General features: G+C 41.5%; 1 protein-coding gene across 5 annotated transcripts in view; it reads right to left on the minus strand.

Annotated features, from left to right (window-relative positions):
* SUGCT (succinyl-CoA:glutarate-CoA transferase) overlaps positions 1-20736 on the minus strand; it is a 556817-nt gene extending 536081 nt beyond the window's left edge. For 3 of the 5 annotated variants that reach the window (XM_036327438.1, XM_036327440.1, XM_036327441.1), the window contains exons 1-5: positions 20564-20735; positions 13999-14050; positions 13058-13131; positions 5521-5606; positions 4964-5014 (exon numbers count right to left, since the gene is read on the minus strand). In XM_036327438.1, the coding sequence (XP_036183331.1) occupies positions 4964-5014; positions 5521-5606; positions 13058-13131; positions 13999-14050; positions 20564-20663 (363 nt within the window). In that variant the 5' untranslated portion in view covers positions 20664-20735. Of the gene's footprint in view, positions 1-4963; positions 5015-5520; positions 5607-13057; positions 13132-13998; positions 14051-20563 lie in introns of all 5 variants that reach the window. The other 2 variants (XM_036327439.1, XM_036327436.1) reach the window with 1 other exon arrangement.
* Between the last annotated feature and the right edge of the window lie 436 nt (positions 20737-21172).

A 21172-nucleotide genomic window follows, 5' to 3' on the forward strand; every position in this document is an offset into this window, starting at 1 on the left:
TGCCATATATGTCAGGTCCCTTGAAACAGCAAGCATGGACCGGCTCCCGGCAGAATATAAGTAAAGAAAATACATGAAAAACATCTTTTAAACCCTTAAAAAACAAAATATAATGACTCTACTATTTCTCCATCCTTATTATGTGATATCCCTCATTACAACATACACATATAAGCACATGTAAACATGCTTCTTACATCTTCTCAAACTTTTCAGGTGCTTTCTTTCCAGTGTGTTAAATACATTAAGTTAACCATTTTTTAAACTATTAAACTGTAACCCAGTGTATCAATAACTATCTGAAACAGCCCAGCCTGTATGGCTGATGGCTGAGTCTTGATCCATGAACCAGGAGGTCACGGCTCGATTCCTAGGCAGGACACATGCTCAGATTGTGTGCTCGGTCCCCAGGCTGGGGCGTGCAGGAGGCAGCCGATCAATGATTGTTTCTCATCATTGATGTTTCTATCTCTCTCTTCCTCTCCCTTCGTCTCTGAAATCAATAAAAATATACTCTTATTAAAAATTGAATGCAATTACTGCATCACCAAATTGGGACGGTGTATAAGGAATTGCCTGACAACCAAATTCAGGGGGAGGGGAGAACTTAGGACACATTTAAGGAAATAAGCTGTCATCCTCCCGAGCTCCTGACACAGATGCACCAGGAGCCTCACTGACCACCGACGAGGGAGGAATGACAAATATGTTAAGATAGGAAGGCTTAAGCATGCACCCCAAGTTTCAAGCATAGGCATCTCTTCCGAATTTTAGGTGCCAATTACCATTTGACCTGTTTCTCCTGTGGGCAACTCCATGTAGCATGCTCCAGGGAGAATCCCAATAAATATACATTTATTTATTATTAATTTTCTACAAAGTATTGCTTGGGGATTTGGAGGGACGGCAGGGGTTAGTATGAAATACAACACAAATCTATATTTACACATCAATTTATTCCACAATATTTCTCTGAGCCTCTATTTACTACTTACAAGGCACTCACTCCGGCAGGCACTAAAGAAGACAAACTATATCAAGCACACCTACGCTTTTACACTGGTCATATTTCTGCATGGTGCATAAAATAGTACCTTACGCAAATGACACCTAATAAATTATTTTTTGTTTTAAAAAACTCATGTCAGTTCCTCAAAAAGTTAAATATAGAATTACCATATGACCCAGCAATGCCACTCATAGGCACATACCCAAAAGAATTGACAACAGGGACTCAAACCAATACTTGTTTGCAAATGTTCATAGCAGCACCATTCACAGTAGCCAAAAGGTGGAAACACCTCCTGTCCAACAACAGACAGATACATCCATAAAGTGGGATATTATTAGCTATTAAAAGTTTCTATACATGCTACAGCATGAATGAACCTTGAAAGTATTATGCTAAGTGAATTAACCAGACAAAAAAGTACAAATATCGTATAATTTCACTTACATGAAATATCCAGAATAGGAAAAATCAGAAACAAAAAATAGATAAAAGATTATTAGGGACTGGGTAGAGAGGGAAGTGGAGAATTATTACTTAATGTATACAGAGTTACTGCCTGGAGTGATGAAGTATTTTAGAAACAGATAGATGGTTGTACACTAAATGTAATTACTGCCACTGGATTGTAAACTTGAAAATTATTAAAATGGAAATTCTCATTGTATATATTTTACCACAATAAAAACAAATTTTTTAACAATGCAGGGTATTTGCATTTTTTAGACTTCTATGGGATCCTAAATGACAACTCAATCCATATAAAGTATCCAGATGGAGCACAAATTCACTGTTTCCACAAAACACAAATATAAATATAATGAATAACTTATCCTAGTAGAAAAGTATTCAAAATATTTTAATTAACAAAAAAATCAGATAAAAAAAACAATGTACATGGTATTATCTCATGTTTGGGGGAGAAAAATTGGTACTCAAGGATGTAAAGACATTTTATATGATATGCTAAAATATTAATCCTTTTGCCCATGAACAGTTATAACTTATATAACAAGAAAAACTATTTTTAACTAAAAATGTACTCAAAGTAACATGCAGTCTGAGAGTACAATGTGATAAAAAAGTATGCAAAAGTTGAGTTTAAGAGCTAAAGATTTCTCCTGATAAAGATACCCAGTAGTTTTTTTATGATACCCAAGAACTCTATATATATGCATTTTGATATTTATTGATAAAATATCCCTGGAAAAGGATATAGGGCAGAAATTATCCTTTTCTCCATTTTATAAATGTTTATTTTAAATAAATAAAAATTAGCTACTTACTAGATAGATATTCTTAGTGAATGTGTCATCCAAAATATTACCTCTCCCTCTCTTGTTTGAGGATGTTCACCCATTTCAATATCATGTATGTTTCCTATAGCTTTAGCAAAGTCATTCATAAAAATTCTAAACACAACAGTGTTAAAATCAGAGCCATCAGAAAACTTCTGAGTTACACTGATCTCCACATTACCTTCAAGTATTATACAAGTTAACTGCTCCAGTAGAGATGAAATTTGTTTACTGGATTCCCTTACTTAATAATCTACTAGAAAGTAAAGTAAGAAGAAAAAAAAAAAAAAAGACTGGTTCCCACTTTTACTGCTGATCACCTCTGCCTCATCGAGTTGCTCACAAATTACCAAATAACCTCTTCTAGAATGTTGCCCAAAATTTAAAAAAAAAAAATTGTGACTTAGAGAACCCACCATCTCTTTCTTTCTGAAAGGGAAAAACTAATTCTTCCTTCCAGGCACAGAGTAAAATAAGAACTAAAATCAATTTGAAATATAGCGTACCAAATTCTGAGTTCTCTTTATTAGGTGTAACTTAGGAACAGAATGGATGAGCAACATCAGAAGTAGAGGAGAAAGTGATAATGATAATGTAACCATATTTATGAGTTTAAAAAATCATAAAATAATTTTTAAATATTATGTCAAGGAATATCCTTATCTGTAGGAGATGTATTCTGAAGGATTTAAGGACAAAGTTTCATAACATCTTCCACTTACTTTCAAATGGTTCAAAAATACACACATAAACATATGCATACACATATGAATACATATGTAAATAAGCAAATATAGCAAAATGTTAAAATTGTTGCATCTTTCAATGTTTTTGTTATGTTTTATGTTTCACAGTATAATGTTGGAGGAAAACAAAACCAATCACATTGTTCTATAGACACAGTATGGATAGTGTGACTGTCAACTAACATGGAAAAGTATCTGAAATATAGATAACATGTTAGAAAGTTATCATATCATATTGCCATGGAAATACCAGGCTCCACATAGATTTTTTAAGCAGAGTTTTGTTTTCCACACAACCTGTTTTTGGTTAACCTACTTGACAAAGGAGTCACATTTTGGGGGGCTCTCACATATCCACTGTTGGGTTGGTATAATACTTTGGAACCGTTTCTATAATCTAGACTCATTATATTAGCCATAATAGCCGCCAAGGTCTGAATACTAGTAAAGATGTTATTTTACTATTCTTAAGGTCAAAAAAGAAATCCATGCCCTGAAGAATAAAAAAAAAAACTAGGCAAAAATAATTTTTCCTCTAGGCTGTAAGATGCATAACTTTTAAGTGATATAACTAGCTAAAACCCATAGGCATGAATAATGTCTCCAGACAACCAAAGTTTATTATGAGCTGAAATGTACTTTATTGTTAACAATTAGAGAAATCAAGCCCACAATGAAATGTAATTTAAAATTGTTATAGTATGGTGGACACTGGCAAGACCCAAGGAGCGTGAAAAGGAAGTCCCAGCAATTCATTTATTTTGGTCAGAATGATACATGTTGGCCTAAAATGTTCAAATGTCTTAGTAGTAAGAGTTATGAATTCCACCCAACACTGCCCCATTGAGAAGCCCTATTGAAATGGTGCCGTATCTGTTCAATCAAACATGAAACCTTGACTAGATAAAATATCAGAATATCCTGAAATAAAAGCAAAGAAGTAGGAGCTGAAACTAAAGATGAAACTAAGAAACACAGAGCAGAAAGAGAAGAATTAAGGAAAGAACAATCCCTTAGATATATAATAAAGAGCTAATATGCTAATAGTCATGACACCCTCACACCATAACGACCGATCAGCAGGAGGCTGCGTGTGCGTGTGCAGTGGGGGGACGCCGCCGTGTTGCTCCAGAGACAGGGCGAAAGTAGGGAGGCACCCAGAGGAGGCAGGACCAGCCTGAAGCGACTCGCAGGACCGAAGGTGGGGCTTGAAGCAGCCAGAGAAGACTGTAGGGGGTGGGGGTGTGGCCAGGCGCACTCAAGCTCTAGGTAGAGAGGTTAGGGTGTCAAGGCGGGGGGGGGGGGGCTCACAATTTCGCACACCAGGTCACTAGTAATAATAATAACTACAGAGAAGATAAAAAGAAGTGCCTGAGAATGAAGGGCCCTTCCACTCTCTCTCAAAATCAATGGAAAAAATATCTTCTGGTGAGGATTAACAACAAGAAAAAGTGTTGGCCAGTAACATGACCCAGGGTTCAAAATTTCAGCTCCTCCTTTTGCTAGCTATGTGATCTTTACAGCATCACTTAAGCCCCATCAGACTCATTTCACACCTGTGAAATGAAGACTCTACTAGCAACACCTCATGTATTCTAAGGATTTGAGAAGATAATGTAAGTAAAGTGCTCAAGCCTAAGATCTGATACAGAGGAGGCACTCAGTCAATAGCAGCCAGTACTACAATGGAATACCTACCTTCACAGTGTGAAGAAACATTATACACAATATAAAAGAAATTATAAAGCAAATTATACTTACTATAAAAGTAAAAGTTAAGTTCTTAAATGGCATGTACAAAAAGATTACAGATTGTCAATTAAATAAAGTTTTAAAACACATTTACTCTGTTGCTCATATCCCTAATTACAACCCCAGTGGTAAGATGCCTTTCATTGAGTATACTGTACCTCTTTGATGATTTTCACCCCTTTTGGATCCTTGATATTAACAGCTATACTCTAAAAATTAAAATATGTATATTAAAATGGTATCATAAAATTCTTTGTTAATAATAACAGTTCAATAAGGGAGCAAATCATACCATAGATTCTCCTCTTAAAGCAAATGTATTTTCCTCCTGAAGAAATATTTAAATCATCTTTACTTATTTTATTTGCAATTTAGATATGTTAGAATGTAGCAAGGATTACAGTAAAAATGCTTCAAATTATAATACCCACTTTTAGGCAGTTATCAATCTCCAAAATAATAACAAATGTAAAGAACCACTTAATAAGTTTAATAAAATTATTTCCATTATCAATTCTTGTTTTAAGTTAGTAGGGAAGATTAGTAAAAAGGTCTATTGTTTCTATTTGTAACTGTCAAATGAATAAAATTTCACCTTATTTAAAATATTAATTACATCTACAGAAAAGGGTAAAAACAAACAAACCAGGATATCAAAAGTTTTGTTTTTATAAGAGAATTACACAAAGAAAGCAGAAAAGAATTATATTCTTACTTTTTTATTTCGATTTACACTGAGAAAATAAGTACTTTCTGTCCCCACAAAAGGTGGTCCCCAAGTTCGTGTATCATCACCAGCTCCTGAAAGTAATAGTATGACTTATTAATCTCTAACTGTGAAACATCATGAGACATTTTAGACCAACAGACTCACTCATCATATGCATTCACAGATGACTGAAGAAATCAGTTCTGTTAAGTGGAATTAACAACGTAGAGGAGCCCATTAGAACTGTCTAAACTCTTTACCTGTAAATGTTAATCACTAAATCTTTCCTATCTTTTCACTAAAATCCATCCCTGAAAGTCAAAATCCAGAAGGAAATATCCTACCAGCAGTCTTTACATTTAATAAATGGCAAATTTGAGGGGGGAAAAAATTACACTCAGTTTTTGGCAAGCAATTCAGTCTGTGTTTCTTGGCATTAAATATGCAAAGAAAATGTTGACTCTGCAAAAGATGTTTGTTAAATATTATTTAAATCAGAATAATGATAAGTGATAAAATGACATGATACAACGGCATGTGAGCCTATGTTAAATACACCATATAAAAATTTGGTAGCGACAACAAATTAGAAGAGGCAAAATAAGTTACTGAACAGCAAATTCAGCTAGTTTAAAATACTATTTTAGAATAAGATTTTACTCTACTTCTGGCCTCAAGGTAAAAGTTTAAAAAACATCAAAAATAGGGTATTTTATTCTGGACATCTACTTCAAGGGATTCTGAAATGTCTTTGTGTTTGATTCAGACACTATGGAGTTAGAGGAAAAAGTTTTCTTTGCACAGTAAGCAACTGACAGACAACATACATAGAACTCAGAAAGTAGATCAGCAATTAAATGGCACAAAATAGTATCACTTAAAACATTTATAATATAACTTCTGATTAAATATCTTGATATAAGTGACTAATCAACTATGTAATTGCAGTTAAAGTATTTATCAGGAACCTCCCAAAAAGAATTTGCGAATATATGTTAAAGCTTAAATTCCAATCTCATTTTAATGAAATAATTAATCTAACAGTCCATTAGACTTTACTGAAATTGACCAAGAAAAACAGACACAGCCCTTTTGAATTCAGAAAAAAAAAAAAAACAGAGGTAAATAACTGACTCAATTATTTAATTTTTTATAGTTTGAGGGTGCCAATATATTTAAAAATTCAGATGGTCTTAATTGATATTTTAGCACATTCATTCATTGAGCAAATACTTATTGGCCCCTGCGATGTCACAGACACTGCTCTCTGGAGAGTACACACTGCAGTGAACAAAAAACCAACATCCCTACCTTCACATCGCCACCTACTGAGGACAGTCCTGGAATATCAGCAGCATTATTTGCTGCCATACACAGTCCATTGTCACTCATTTAGGTTACCTGCCTGGCCCTGCAGACATACAGTTTACACTCCCTGACTAACTCTCAAAAAAGAAAATATGTATATACTTGAACTTGATATACTCTTTGATTACACAAATAAAAATAATCTAAGTCAGCAAACTACAGCCAACTTTTATTTAATGAGAGAACTGGACACAAAAAGTGACTAGTTCTCTACTGAAATTTGAAAATACTGCCAAGTCATTGTCCTTCATATTTGTGTTGAATAACTATTTTGAAAACCCAAAACAATTAAGTATATATAATATGCACACTAAAATGTATTGGGCAAAAGAAAGAGATCAATCAGTCAGAAAAACAATGATGAGCACCTGCTGGGAATGAAGCTTGATAGAAAATAAATGGCTATGAGACATAATAAAGGCCCAGACAAAGGAAGGTGTCCCCCAACTTGGGAAGGGAAAAGCACAAAGGGAAAATAGGCCTAAGTAAATAAAAAATAACAATTCCTACAATTTCTAAAATTAATGTAGATACAAATATTTCATCTACTGATACACTGAAATAGCAAGAGAAATTAGATCAGATGCTCGATCTAAAATAGAAGACCCAGTGGTTGAAATTAGAAAGTGCTGTGGTATTGAAATTGATAGCAATGTGGAAATTAGAAGTTTTATGGAACCTGGAAAATAGGTTTAGCTAGAAAGAAAACATTTTTCAGCATGTATCCAGCAAAGCCTAAAAGCAGTAAACATCAATGGCTGGGTAAATAAAGTACTACTTCTGGAAAGCAGAATTTACCAGGCTCTTCTACCACCTGGATGGAGCCTGATAAACGAAGTCAGATAAATGTAATCCTACGTAATAAAGAGCTAATATGCTAATTAGACCAGATGGCGACTGTGATACAACCTTCAGGAACAACCTTCCGGAACAACCAGTGAGCGGGACTGTGGGGCTGCCGGGCCATGAGGCAGCCAGGCTGCGAGAGCCAAGGCAGCGGGGCTGCGAGTGCGAAGCCCCTTGCACAAATTTCGTGCATTAGGCCTTTAGTAATATATAATAGTAGTGGATTCATGCACATTGAAAGGAAATTAATTAGAATTCCTGGGGTGGCACCACAGCTCGAAGGGCGTCTGCGGAGTGAGGGTGGGTGGGGGAGGGGAGAAAAATGAAAGAAAACTCACGCTCGGGTCTTCCAGCTCACTGCACTGGCTCTGGTGCAGGGACTAGTGCAGGCGGTCCCCGGTGGTGGCTGGCGGGGCAGGACTGGGTGAGACAGATGGGCCAGACACACCCTGGAGCCACCCTCCCATGGTCCCTCCCCAGCCTGCTGCACCTGGGTGGCACCACAGCTAGGAGGGTGTCTGTGGAGTGAGCAAGGTCTCGCTGGCAGGTGGGGTCCCTCGGCCTGGCCTGTGGGGGTCGGGCCGAAACCGGTCCTCTGACATCCCCCAGGGGGATCCAGAGTGGGAGAGGGCACTCTGTAAAGTTGCTATTGAACAGGGTGTGGAATGCAAACGCAAGTGTGCAGTAAACCAGATTCAGGGCCCACAGTGCCCCAGCAACAACATAACCCATGGCTGGAGATGAAATCGCACGGCCCTGCAAGAAATCAGGCTCCCTCCTCTCTGGTCCGGGGTGTGTCACCTGAGAACCACTGCTGCCAAGTCACCGCAGCTCAGCAGCTCCTGCATTGAGCGTCTGCCCCCTGGTGGTGAGTGTGCATCATAGGTACTGGCCAGTGGGACGGTCACTTAGCCTTTTATATATATAGAGAGAGTCCCCATGCTGATCAAAAATCTTCTGCTAACTGCTTTGCCTCCTAAGTAGATGTATTTAGCAAAAAGTTGAATCTTCCAAATCGAGTATTCTACTTTATACCATTTAATCACTATGGCGAATTAATAAGCTGATATAATTATAAAATTAGTCCCTTGTCTTATAGATACATGCGTGCAATTCAAAACTAGACCATTTTCACTGATTTGGGAATTCTGTTTCAAATCTATAAGGATTAGATCTTGAAGAATAAGTAATAATGCTAATTTTTGAAACCTTCCCAGAAAAGCTTTTTATAGGATGACTAGAGGCCCGGTGCACAAAATTCGTGCACTGGGGGGTGTGCTTCAGCCCAGCCTGCACCCTCTCCAATCTGGGACCCCTCAGGGGATGTCCAACTGTCGACTGCCCACAGGGATCGGGCCTAAACCAGCAGTCGGACATCCCTCTCACAATACAAGACTGCTGGCTCCCAACCGCTCGCCTGCCGGTCTGCCTGATTGCCCCTAACCGCTTCTGCCTGCCAGCTCGATCACCCCCTAACCACTCCCCTGCCAGCCTGATCAACCCCAAACTGCTCCCCTGCTGGTCTGGTCACCCCTAACTGCCTTCCTCTGCCAGCTCGGTCACCCCTAACTGCCCTCCCCTGCTGGCCTGATCGCCCCTAACCGCTCTCCCCTGCAGGCCTGGTCACCCCCAACTGCCCTCCCCTGCAGGCCTGGTCCCTCCCAACTGCCCTCCCTTGCAGGCCTGATCCCCCCCTGCCGGAAGCCGGTCCATCCTTGCTGCTTGACACAGTCGCTGCAGGATAGAAACATCTGCACAGCATATGTTTCAAGGGACCTGGCGTATACAGCATACTGTTCTTAATATGTTTGCTCCCCTTAGCGCTGTGTGTTTTAACCAAGGTCACCTCTCTGAGAAAGGTTGTTTCCCCAGGTAGGGATTTTTCCCTGAAGTTAGGGAGGGGATGAAACTCCTTAACTAAGTGCCAGGCGGGTAGTTAATCACTTTAACTACAAACAATCATGCTTAAGCTACATAATCTTTACTCCCTGGAATGGAGATAAGAAACGCCCTAACCTTTGTAATAGAAATTGACAGGATTAAAATCAACTGGTATAAATACGGATGTAACAAGACAATAAACAGCAGAACCTCTCTGGAGATCCAGACCAGAACTTGGCTGGAGATCCTGGCTAGGCTGCTGATCAACTGAACACTGTCTCCGTGTCCTTCCTTCTTCGCCGACTCCGTCTATGCCTTTGGGAACCCCTGGACCTGCTGGGGTTGGACCCCGGCACCCCCCAACTGCCATCCCCTGCAGACCTGGTTCCCCCCAACTGCCCTCCCTGCAGGCCTGGTCGCCCCCAACTGCCCTCCCTTGCTGGCCTGATCGCCCACAACTGCCCTCTCCTGCTGGCGATCTTGTGGCTGTGGGTGCTGCCATCTTTGAGGGTGGGGCAGTCAATTAGCATATTCCCTCCTTATTGGCTGTGGGTGCCACCATCTTTGCAACAGCATAAGGGTCAATTAGCATATTCCCTCTTTATTAGATAGGATGTAGAGGACATAGAGAACACAGACTCTGCTCTGAGCTCTTGTTGGAGGAAAGGGCACACAACATGACACTTTTCTAAGTGTCTATAATAGCATGAACTGAACACCAAAATGCTAAGAAGGTACCAAATAAAAGTGAGAATTGTATACACAAAGAACATTTATTTGATGGACAAAGGGGGAAAAAAAGAACCGGAAAGATGTCAGATGAGAAACATAAAAACGAAGCTTAGGTGTTTTCCCTAAAAATCTTTAAAATTATAAAATGGAAAAGGGTTTCTTTTATTAAAAATAGAAAAAAAATGACTTAGGTTAGGGTATTTGGGTTTCTTTTTTCCGAGACTTTGATTTCTTTTTCATCCCACAGGAGGGAGTGTGGCCAGGCTCAGTCCAATCTCAGTCTCAACAGTAAGGCTTGGAGAAACTAAGATGGCGGCATAGGTAAACACCGGGAAATTGCCGCCTCACACAACAATTGAAAATTACCGCAAAGGACAGAGCAAACATCATCCAGAACAACAGGAAGGCTGGCTGAGTGTAAATTCTACAACTAGAAGGAAAGAAAAGCACGCTGAGAGCCAGAGGAGCTGCAGAGGTGAAGTGCAGAGGTACAAGTGCAGAGGTACGGCCGGCTCGCGCGCGCACGCGAGTAAAGGGGGTGGCACCTGAGGACGCGGCTGTCTTTTTGAATCACAAGCTCCCGACTGCTCTGAACTCCGGTTCTGGGAAGTCTCTGGGGACCCAGGACTCATACGGGGAGAAGCTGATCTGTCCGGCAGCGGGCGAACTTGAAGGCGGCTTTCCGTCAGAGGTGCTTGCAACAATTAGCGGGTCACTGAGACCCGCGACTCCAGGCGGAGAATCAGCCATAGCTCCTTGATCTGCCCTTTGATTCCCTGAGACCCCGCCCCACCCAGGCTGCGGCAGAGGCTTTTGCATGTGAATGTACCTAACTGCAGCCGAGCCAGGCAGACCCGGAACTTCCAAGAGAAGGCCCAAGGCCCCGCAGCGGCTTGCATTGCTTCACAGCTGAGCCTCTTCGTGGCTCCTGCTGTGTGGCCTCAGGCAGAGGCTGAATTAGCACCTCCTTAGATCCAGGAGCCACTGTACCCAGTGGTCAGAGGGGGACCATCCAGATTGCAACTCCTCAGATCCATAAGGGACACACTCAGGGAGCAGACTCAGTGAGCACCAAAGCCCCACTGAAGCAAGTCTTGCCCCAGAAGGGTGTCTTCAGCACAGAAGTTCTCCCACTTTAGACACAGCTGATTCTCACAGCCAATTGGCCTGGAGGTCAATTCCTCCCAGTGATTCTACAACAACCAAGGCACCAAGAGTGCACCAAGAGTGTCCACCCCAGGTAACTGGGGAGACTGAGCTACTGGGCCCTACAGGACACCTGGCGTGCAGGGCCACTCTATCAACACAGGGAAGCTGCCAAAATGCGGAGACAAAGAAACAGGTCACAAATGGCAGAAATGGAGGAAAGCAAACGATTGGATATAGAGTTCAAGGCCACGTTTATAAGGTTTTTCAAGAATTTTATGGAAACCGCCGATAAATTTAATGAATCCCTCAATAAGTATAGTGAGACCATGGAGGACATGAAAAAGGACCAACTAGAAATTAAGCATACACTGACTGAAATAAAGAATAATTTACAGAGATCCAGCAGCAGACAAGAGGATCCCAAGAATCAAGTCAAAGATTTGAAATACAAAGAAACAAAAAATACCCAACCGAAAAAGAAAAAAGAAAAGAGATTCCAAAAATATGAAGATAGTGTAAGGAACCTCTGGGACAACTTCAAGCGTACCAACATCAGAATTATAGGGGTACCAGAAGGAGAGAGAGGGCAAGATATTGAAAATCTTTTTGAAGAAATAATGACAGAAAACTTCCCCTACCTGGTGAAAGAAATGGACTTACAAGTCCAGGAAGCGCAGAGAACCCCAAACAAAAGGAATCCAAAGAGGATCACACCAAGACACATCATAATTAAAATGCCAAGAGCAAAAGATAAAGAGAGAATCTTAAAAGCAGCAAGAGAAAGATAGTCAGTTACCTACAAGGGAGTACCCATACGACTGTCAGCTGATTTCTCAACAGAAACCATGCAGGCCAGAAGAGAGTGGCAAGAAATATTCAAAGTGATGAATAGCAAGAACCTGCAACCAAGATTACTTTATCCAGCAAAGCTATCATTCAGAATAGAAGGTCAGATAAAGAGCTTCACGGATAAGAAAAAGCTAAAGGAGTTCATCACCACCAAACCAGGATTATATGAAATGCTGAAAGGTATCCTTTAAGAAGAGGAAGAAGAAGAAAAAGGTAAAGATACAAATTATGAACAACAAATATGCATCTATCAACAAGTGAATCTAAGAATCAAGTGAATAAATAATCTGATGAACAGAATGAACTGGTGATTATAATAGAATCAGGGACATAGAAAGGGAATGGACTGACTATTCTTGGGGGGGAAAGGGGTGTGGGAGATACAGGAAGAGACTGGACAAAAATCGTGCACCTATGGATGAGGACAGTGGGTGGGGAGTGAGGGCGGAGGGTGGGGCGGGAACTAGGAGGAGGGGAGTTATGGGGGGGAAAAAGAGGAACAAATGTAATAATCTGAACAATAAAGATTTTTAAAAAATAAATAAAAATAAAAAGAGATGATTAGTCTAAGTCCAGAAGAAAATAAGGAATGGAGAAGAGAAAATCATTTCATTTCAATTCTTTCTTCATCCCATATGCAGGTACGTGGACATTTTTTAAACTATTAAAAATACTTTTTCATTTGTTTTTAATGTTTTAAAGGTAGCAATAATTTTACCTGGTCTTTCCACTTTTATAACTTCTGCTCCAAGATCTCCTAAGTTCATCGTAGCAAAAGGTCCTGCCAATACTCTACAATGTTAAACAATGATATATAAATTACCACCTTGAAGATTTTTATATTAATTTTCTTAATAGTCCATCAACACAGACAAGCTTATATAATGATAGCAAGAATTAAAATTGATAAAACTGTCCAAAATGTAATTTGGCCATATGTTTCAAGAGTTTTAAAAAGTATATTCCCTTGGATGTAGTAATTCTACTTCCAGAAATCTATCCTAAGGAAGAAGTTAAAAGATGACTGAGATTGCCAGCACCGGTTTGGCTCAGTGGATAGAGCGTCGGCCTGCGGACTGGGGGGTCCCGGGTTTGATTCCGGTCAAGGGCATGTACCTTGGTTGCGGGCACATCCCCGGTGGTGGGTGTGCAGGAGGCAGCTGATTGATGTTTCTCTCTCATCGATGTTTCTAACTCTCTATTCCTCTCCCTTCCTCTCTGTAAAAAATCAATAAAATATATTTTAAAAAAAAATTACTGAGACAAAGATTTATGTAATAGGAAACCTACCTTATAATAGTGAAATATTGAGGGATGATTAATTTTGTGACAACTATATAATAAAATATTGTATATTTTTGTTGATTTTTGAATGACAGGAAAACATTAAAAATATAACATTATATTTAAAATATGGGTAAAACTATCATTTCAATATGGTTCAAATATTTGTTTTTAAAAATATATTTAAATATGCAGGTTGGAAAGAAATGCATAAGTATTATACTAATTGTCGTTTAGAATGATAAAATTACAGGAATTTTTTTCTTTCCAAAATTTAGATACTAAGCATATAAGCACCCTCTTGTAATATAAAAGATGAATATTTTTTGAGAAGTTAAAACTCAACCACCAAAAAACAGATAGGCCAATACAAACCTTGTTAGATCCAGAACTTTTATACCCTCCAATGGCTTCACATTGTCAGTATCTGCCAAAACACGGAAAACACTTGAAGAGTATTGAATACTAATTTTCAGGAGAAAGAATCAAGACTTCTTCACACTGTGTATTGAGCAATTTCTATTACTACCAAAAGAAAATGTTTTTCTTTTACACTATTTCTGCTTTATATGTAACACGGAAATCTTGACCTGATCCAATTAAGTCAGTTTGTAAAAATTAAAACCCCCAATCCCAGATTATTCACTATTAAGTCACCAGCTACACTTGCAATAGTTTGAAAAATAAAAAGTAAGAAGTGGAGAGGTATATAAGCTGAGCACAGAGGAATTTTAGGGCACTGAAAATACTCTATATGATGCTCTAATGTTTGATGTGTAACTATACATTTTTCCAAACCCGAAGAATGTACATCACCAAGAGTGAACCCTAATATAAAGTATGGACTTTGGCTGATTATGATGTGTCAATGTAGGCTCATCAATCGTAACAAAAGTACCCTCTGGAGGAGGCTGTGCATGTGTGGGGGTAGGGAATATACGGGAAATCTCTGTAACTCCCTCTCAATTTTCCTGTGAACCTGACACTGCTCTAAAAATATACAGCCTTTAAAAAACAAATAAAAAGTAAACTAAACAGCCCTAGCTGGTTTGGCTCAGTGGATAGAGCGTCACCCTGCGGACTGAAGGGTCCCGGGTTGGATTCCGGTCAAGGGCACATGTCCAGGTTGCAGACTTGGTCCCCGATAAGGGGGCATGGGGGAAGCAACTGATCAATGATTCTCTCTCTCCCTCTCCCTTCCTCTCTGAAATCAATAAAAATATATTTTAAAAAAAATAAAATAAAAAGTAAACTAAACAAGAAAAAAGTTCTAACAAAAAAATAACAATAAAGACCTCTGCATATTTGTTCTACATTTAAGACAGGAAGAAAAAATGATTTTTTAAAGTTTATTAAACAATTTACAATCATCTGTGCATTTCCTTTTTCTTTCCACCCATTAGCTTTAAAAATAAGAAGACAGCCCTGGACAGTGTGGCTCAGTTGGCTGATGCATCATCCGTGCACTGAAAGAGGGCGGGTTTGATTCCCAGTCAGGGCACACCTGGTTTGCAGGTTCAATCCCCATAGCTGGTCCCAGTCGTGTGTGGGGGGCAAGCGATTGATGTTTCTCTCTTTCATTAATGTTTCTCTCTCTCTTTTCCTCTTTCTCTTAAAAAAATCAATTAAAAAACATGTCCTTGGTAAGGATTAAAAAAGAAAAGAAGATAGGTTGGCAATTATCTCATTAATTCACTGCATATCTAACATCAACATTAAATCACAAAATCAAATTACGGTCAAATGGCTTACAAAGTTCAGATCAGGCTGAACTTATGAAGAAAAATGATGAAACTAATTGGTTCAATACATTTTTTTTTTAAATCCTCACCTGAGGATATGATTTTATTGATTTAGAGAGAGAAAGAGATATCAAACCACCAATCTAGGTATAAGCCCTAACCAGGAATCAAACCCACACCATTTTGGTGTACCAGACAATGCTCCAATTAACTGAGCCACTCAGCCAGGGATGTTCGATACATTTTTTTAATGGACTTCATTAGTTCCTGCGGCACTAAGTGGGCTGGGAGAGAAGCCTGTAGGAGTGGGTACATCACAGCTACTGCCATACACAGAAAATTCTGACATTTCCAGAGCTTTTGGAGTCAGGCGTGATTTTCACTTTCCCTTAAGATGGAGCATATTTTCACAAGCATTATTTGGATTCTTTGAATCATTCATCTTCAACGGAGAAATGAAAAGGAAAACTATACAAAGACACATCAGAAAGATGCTCCAGTTTTCTGAGCAGACCACTCCAAGATTCTAATGAGAATTCTGAGCACATAGTAAAAGAGAACACTTATCTCTGTGAGTGACTTAGAGTGCTGATTACTTCGTGAACATTCAAGGAATGGCTTTTGAACTAAAGCAAACAGCAGAACCAGACATTCCAAAAGAGGTCTGAAGAAATGGGAAATTGTCAACATACCACAGAGTTGATCCTATGCTATGTTAATCTATATATATAAAAACCTAAGCAACCATTAGGACTAAATGACCAGAACAACCGGTCGACCAGTCGCTATGATGCGCACTGACCATCAGGGGGAAGATGCTCAACACAGGAGCTGCCCACTAGTGGTCAGTGCACCCCCACAGCCAACCTCCCACAGCCGGCCAGCAGTGTTGGCAGCTGGCGTCTGTTGCTTCCGCACTGGCTGGTGACCGTCACCTTCAGCTCTGGGCTGGGACAGGGAACCGGGATTAGGTGGTGGTGGATCCCTTTCCGAGGGGGGCCAAAGGCCAGCTCCCTCTGTGGAGCTGGCAGCCAACTCCTGCGCCCCATCCCTCCCCGTGGCCAGCAGGCCCCAATTGGCCTGGCCCTGATCGGCGGCCAGGCCTAGGGACCCCACCTGTGCACGAATTCATGCACCGGGCCTCTAGTACTGAAATGTTTGCCTAAGAATTTACCCTTGTATCTATCTCTCCTCTAAGCTCTAATTTATGTTCCTTCCTTCTCATTATATACTTTTTCCCAACATCATTTGCTAAAATCCTACCCATGCTTCAAGTCCCCATTAAATTGCCAGTTCTCAATGAATTTATTTCTTATTTTCTAACTGGGTATTATTTCTGTGACTTTAACTCACAGATGTTGTTGTTGTTCTTAAGACATTCACTTTATTCAGCTTTGGGTTCTTATTATTTATACAGTATTTATCTCCTATCCATTTTGTACTTTTGCACTGATGATCACTAAGCTTTATACATACTAAGTACTCTATAAATAGTTAATTGAAATCAATTAACCCAAGATTAACCCAAGGCAAAAACAATTTTTTTATTTTTTCCATCATCATTTATCCCCCCAAACCCTCTTCCCCTTAGTAATCACCACACTGTTGTCTATGTCCATGAGTACTTTCTCTCTTTTCTTTTTTGCTCAATCCCCCTCCCCTCCCCACCATTACCCCTCCACCACCCCTTTACTCCCATCCCTACTCCAGAGCTGTCTGCCTGCTCTCTATCTATGAGATTGTCTTTGTTTTGTTTGTTAGTTCAGTATGTCCATTAAATTCCACATGAGTGAAATCATATGGTACTTGTCTTTCTCTCACTGGCTTATTTCACTTAGCATAATGTTCTCCAGGTCCATCCACGCTCTCCCAAAAGGAGAAATTTTCTTCCTTTTTACAGCAGAGTAGTATACCATTGTGTAAATGTACCACAGCTTTTTTTATCCACTCATCTACTGATGGACGCTTGGGCTGCTTCCAAATTTTGGCTATTGTTAATAATGCTACAATGGGTGCATATATTCTTTTGAATTAGTATTTCAGGTTTCTTCAAATAAATTCCCAAAAGTGGAATTGCTGGGTCATAAGGCAGTTCCATGTTTAATTTTTTGAGGTAACTCCACACTGCTTTCCACAGTAGCTACACCAGTCTGTATTCTCACCAACAGTGAACAAGGGTTGTCTTTTCCACATCCTCGCCAACACGTCTTTGTTTATTTATTGATGATAATCATTCTGACAGGTGTGAGATGATATCTCATTCTGGTTTTAATTTGCATCTCTCCAATGGTTAGTGACATTGAGCATCCTTTCATATGTCTATTGGCTATCTACATGTCCTCTTTGGAGAAGTGTCTATTCGGGTTCTTTATACATTTAAAAATTAGATTGTTTGGGGGGTTTGTTGGTGTTCAGTTTTGTAAGTTCTTTATAAAGTTCAGATATTAACCTTTAATCAGATGTACTGACAAATATGTTCTCCCATTCAGTGGGTTGTCTTTTCATTTTGTTGATGGTTTCCTTTGCTGTGGAAAACTTTAGTTTAATGTCGTACCATTTGTTTATTTTCCTTTTTGTTTCTCTTGCCCTAGGAAATATATCAGGAAAAAATATTGCTACAAGAAATATCCAAGACTTTACTGCCTATGTTTTCTCCTAGGGTTTTTATGGTTTTGAGTCTAACATTCAAGTCTTTAGTCCATTTTGAGTTTATTCTTGTGTTTGGTGTAAGAAGGTGGTCTAGTTTTGTTGTTTTACATGCATCTGTCCAATTTTCCCAACACCATTTACTGAATAGACTATCTTTACCACATTGTATGTTTTTCCCTCCTTGGTCAAATATTCATGTGGCTATAAAGGCATGGGTTTATGTCTGGGCTCTCTTTTCTGTTTCACTGGTCTATATGTCTGTTTTTATGCCGTACCACACTGTTTTGATTACATGGCTTTGCAGTATAGTTACATATCTGGTAGCGTGAGTCCTCCAACTTTGTTCTTCTTTCTCAAGATCGCTGTTACTATTTGGAGTCTTTTGTGGTTCCATATAACTTTTGTTCTAGTTCTGTGAAATACACCATTGGCATTTTGATAGGAATGGCACTGAATCTGTAGATTGCTTTGGGTAGTAAGGACATTCTAATGATGTTAATTCTATCTATGAACATGGTATATGCTTTCACTTATTTGTATCTTCTTCAATTTCTTGTTTCAGTGTCTTATAATTTTCCAAGTACCAGTCCTTTCTATCCTTGGTTAAATGTATCCCTGGGTATTTTATTCTTTTTGAAGCAATTGTGAATAAAATTGTTTTATTAGTTTCCCTTTCTGATAATTCATTATTGGTGTATAAAAATGCAATTGACTTCTAGATATTTATTTTGTATCCTGCTACTTTACTGAATTTACTTGTTAAGTTCTAGTAGTTTTTTTTTTATGGAATCTTTAGAGTTTTCTATATACAGTATCATGTCATCTGCAAATAAGTTTTACTGCTTCCTTTCCAACATGGATGCCTTTTATTTCTTCTTCTGGCCTGATTGTTTTGGCTAGGACTTCCAGTACTATGCTCCAATAAACTAAAAAAAAAAAAAAAAATATTTAAATGTTTCTTACGTTAACACTCTAGGCTAGGCATGTTGCAAAACAGAGTGAGGAGTGGCAGCTGCAAAAACATGTATAGGCTGAAAAGCACAGGCTATCCATGAGGCAAAGAATGAATGAGTTTAAGTTCTTTTGTGGTAGGTGGTTAGACACACATGAGCAGAGCAAGGACGATGGGGCAGGTACAGAGGTGGGGGGGGCGGTGGCGGCGCGCGATAGCCGGGGGTACCTAGCAAAGGACAATTCTAGGGTGGCACCTCGCTCCCAGGGTGACCATTGCCCCCTAGCATATCACTGGTCATGTGGTTTAGACTCCCTGACCATTCTTCCCTTGAGATAACATCTAGGCCTCAGTTGCATTTCAGCTTGAGCTCAGAAAAGCAGCAAAACCACACAGACAAGCAATGCCCCACGGACCTCAGGACCAACTACACTGAATAATGACTCCCTGCCCTGGCGCCCAGCAATCAATCAGTGGAGACCCTGACCCGGAAAGGACACCTGGAAAGCTGTTGAACAGTCTATTGAGATCTTCCCCTGGGACCTCCCCTAAAAGCTCTACCCTTAAAACCCACAGGACGGGGACCCACTGCCTCTCCTTCCCTGGAGCAGGCCATTGCCTCCACCTTCTCCCTCCACCTCACCATCCCCCGCCCCTGCCAGGTTCATTAACTTTACCTTCCTTCCTTCTAAGCTCCCAGGGCCCTTTCTTTGCCTCTATAACTGAAGCGTATTTCTTCTATGAATTACTCCTTCCACCTCTGTGATTTTATAAATAAAGGTTACCGTATAGTTTGCGTCTTGAGTCTGGCCTCTGAATTCTTTCTTAGCCAGAACGCAAGGACCCAGGTTGCTGAACCCAGGCCCAGGGACCCCAGGAGTCGAACACCTGGTGACATTCCCGCCGCCAACACTTTAAGACTGTTTCCTACAAGCTGGTTTCAAGGTTTCTGTGACTATAACCCCAAATTCTGAAAGAGTAAAGAACGTTCTACACAACTGTGGCCAATTTAAATTTCGAATCCTAAACAAATTCCGGGACAGCTGTCTGATACCAAGGCGTATTTTATTATACATTGGGTGTCGTTCTTGATTTATCACATTTTTCTTTATAACGAAAAGTCTGTGAAACGATAAGTGAGCGCGTTGGCCAAATTTTGTTCTTTGAAAATCAGTCCTCCTGCTTCCTAGCCACCTCCCTCGCCTGCTAATCCAAAAGAGGGGTAAAGTCCGGCAGTTGTTTGCAGAGACTCTCCAAGTTAGAGATGCACTCTGCACCCCCTTCTGAAATGCGGGTGCACATTGTTAAAGTTATTTAAAGGAGGAGAGAGCGGGTAGCCCAGGGCGGAGCGGGGGGCGGACCCGCAGCGGGAAGCTCCCAGCCCCGGGCCGCACGCCGGGCAGCTGGGGCGGCCGTGGAGCGGACGACGCCAGCCCCGAGGCCCCGAGCCCGGGCGCGGGGAGGCGGACAGCCCCGAGGGCGGGCGGCGGGGCGAGCAGGAGTTTCGGAAGGCTCGGGCACTTGGCTCCGGGCGCCGCCGGAGGCTGGAGGCTGGGGCGAGGTGCGCTTCGCCGCCCAGACCGAGCCGTGGGGGTACCTGACTGCGGGGGGCCGGTCCACAGCTGCCTCCTGCCGCCCGGGCCGCGCACACAGCCGGTCCTCCGCAGAGCAGCCACCCGCGCCAGCGCAGCCAGCATCTCGAGCCTCTGCGACACCGCGGCCCCAGCGGGAGTGAGCCCGGCGCCCGCGCGACCTGCAGCCGCGGGGAACGCCCCCCGCCGCCGGGACCGCCCGGGCGGGGGCGGGAGCGCGGGGCGGAGCTCACCAGCCTGGGCAGGGGCGGGAGCGCGGGGCGGAGCTCACCAGCCCGGGCGGGGGCGGGAGCGCGGGGCGGAGCTCACCAGCCCGGGCAGGGGCGGGAGCGCGGGGCGGAGCTCACCAGCCCGGGCGGGGGCGGGAGCGCGGGGCGGAGCTCACCCGCCTGGGCAGGGGCGGGAGCGCGGGGCGGAGCTCACCAGCCCGGGCGGGGGCGGGAGCGCGGGGCGGAGCTCACCAGCCCGGGCGGGGGCGGGAGCGCGGGGCGGAGCTCACCAGCCCGGGCAGGGGCGGGAGCGCGGGGCGGAGCTCACCCGCCTGGGCAGGGGCGGGAGCGCGGGGCGGAGCTCTCCCAGCCAGGGCAGGGGCGGGGGCGCGGGGCGGAGCTCTC

The sequence above is a fragment of the Myotis myotis genome, unplaced genomic scaffold (assembly GCF_014108235.1).
Source record: "Myotis myotis isolate mMyoMyo1 unplaced genomic scaffold, mMyoMyo1.p scaffold_m19_p_11, whole genome shotgun sequence".
Lineage (NCBI taxonomy): Eukaryota > Metazoa > Chordata > Mammalia > Chiroptera > Vespertilionidae > Myotis > Myotis myotis.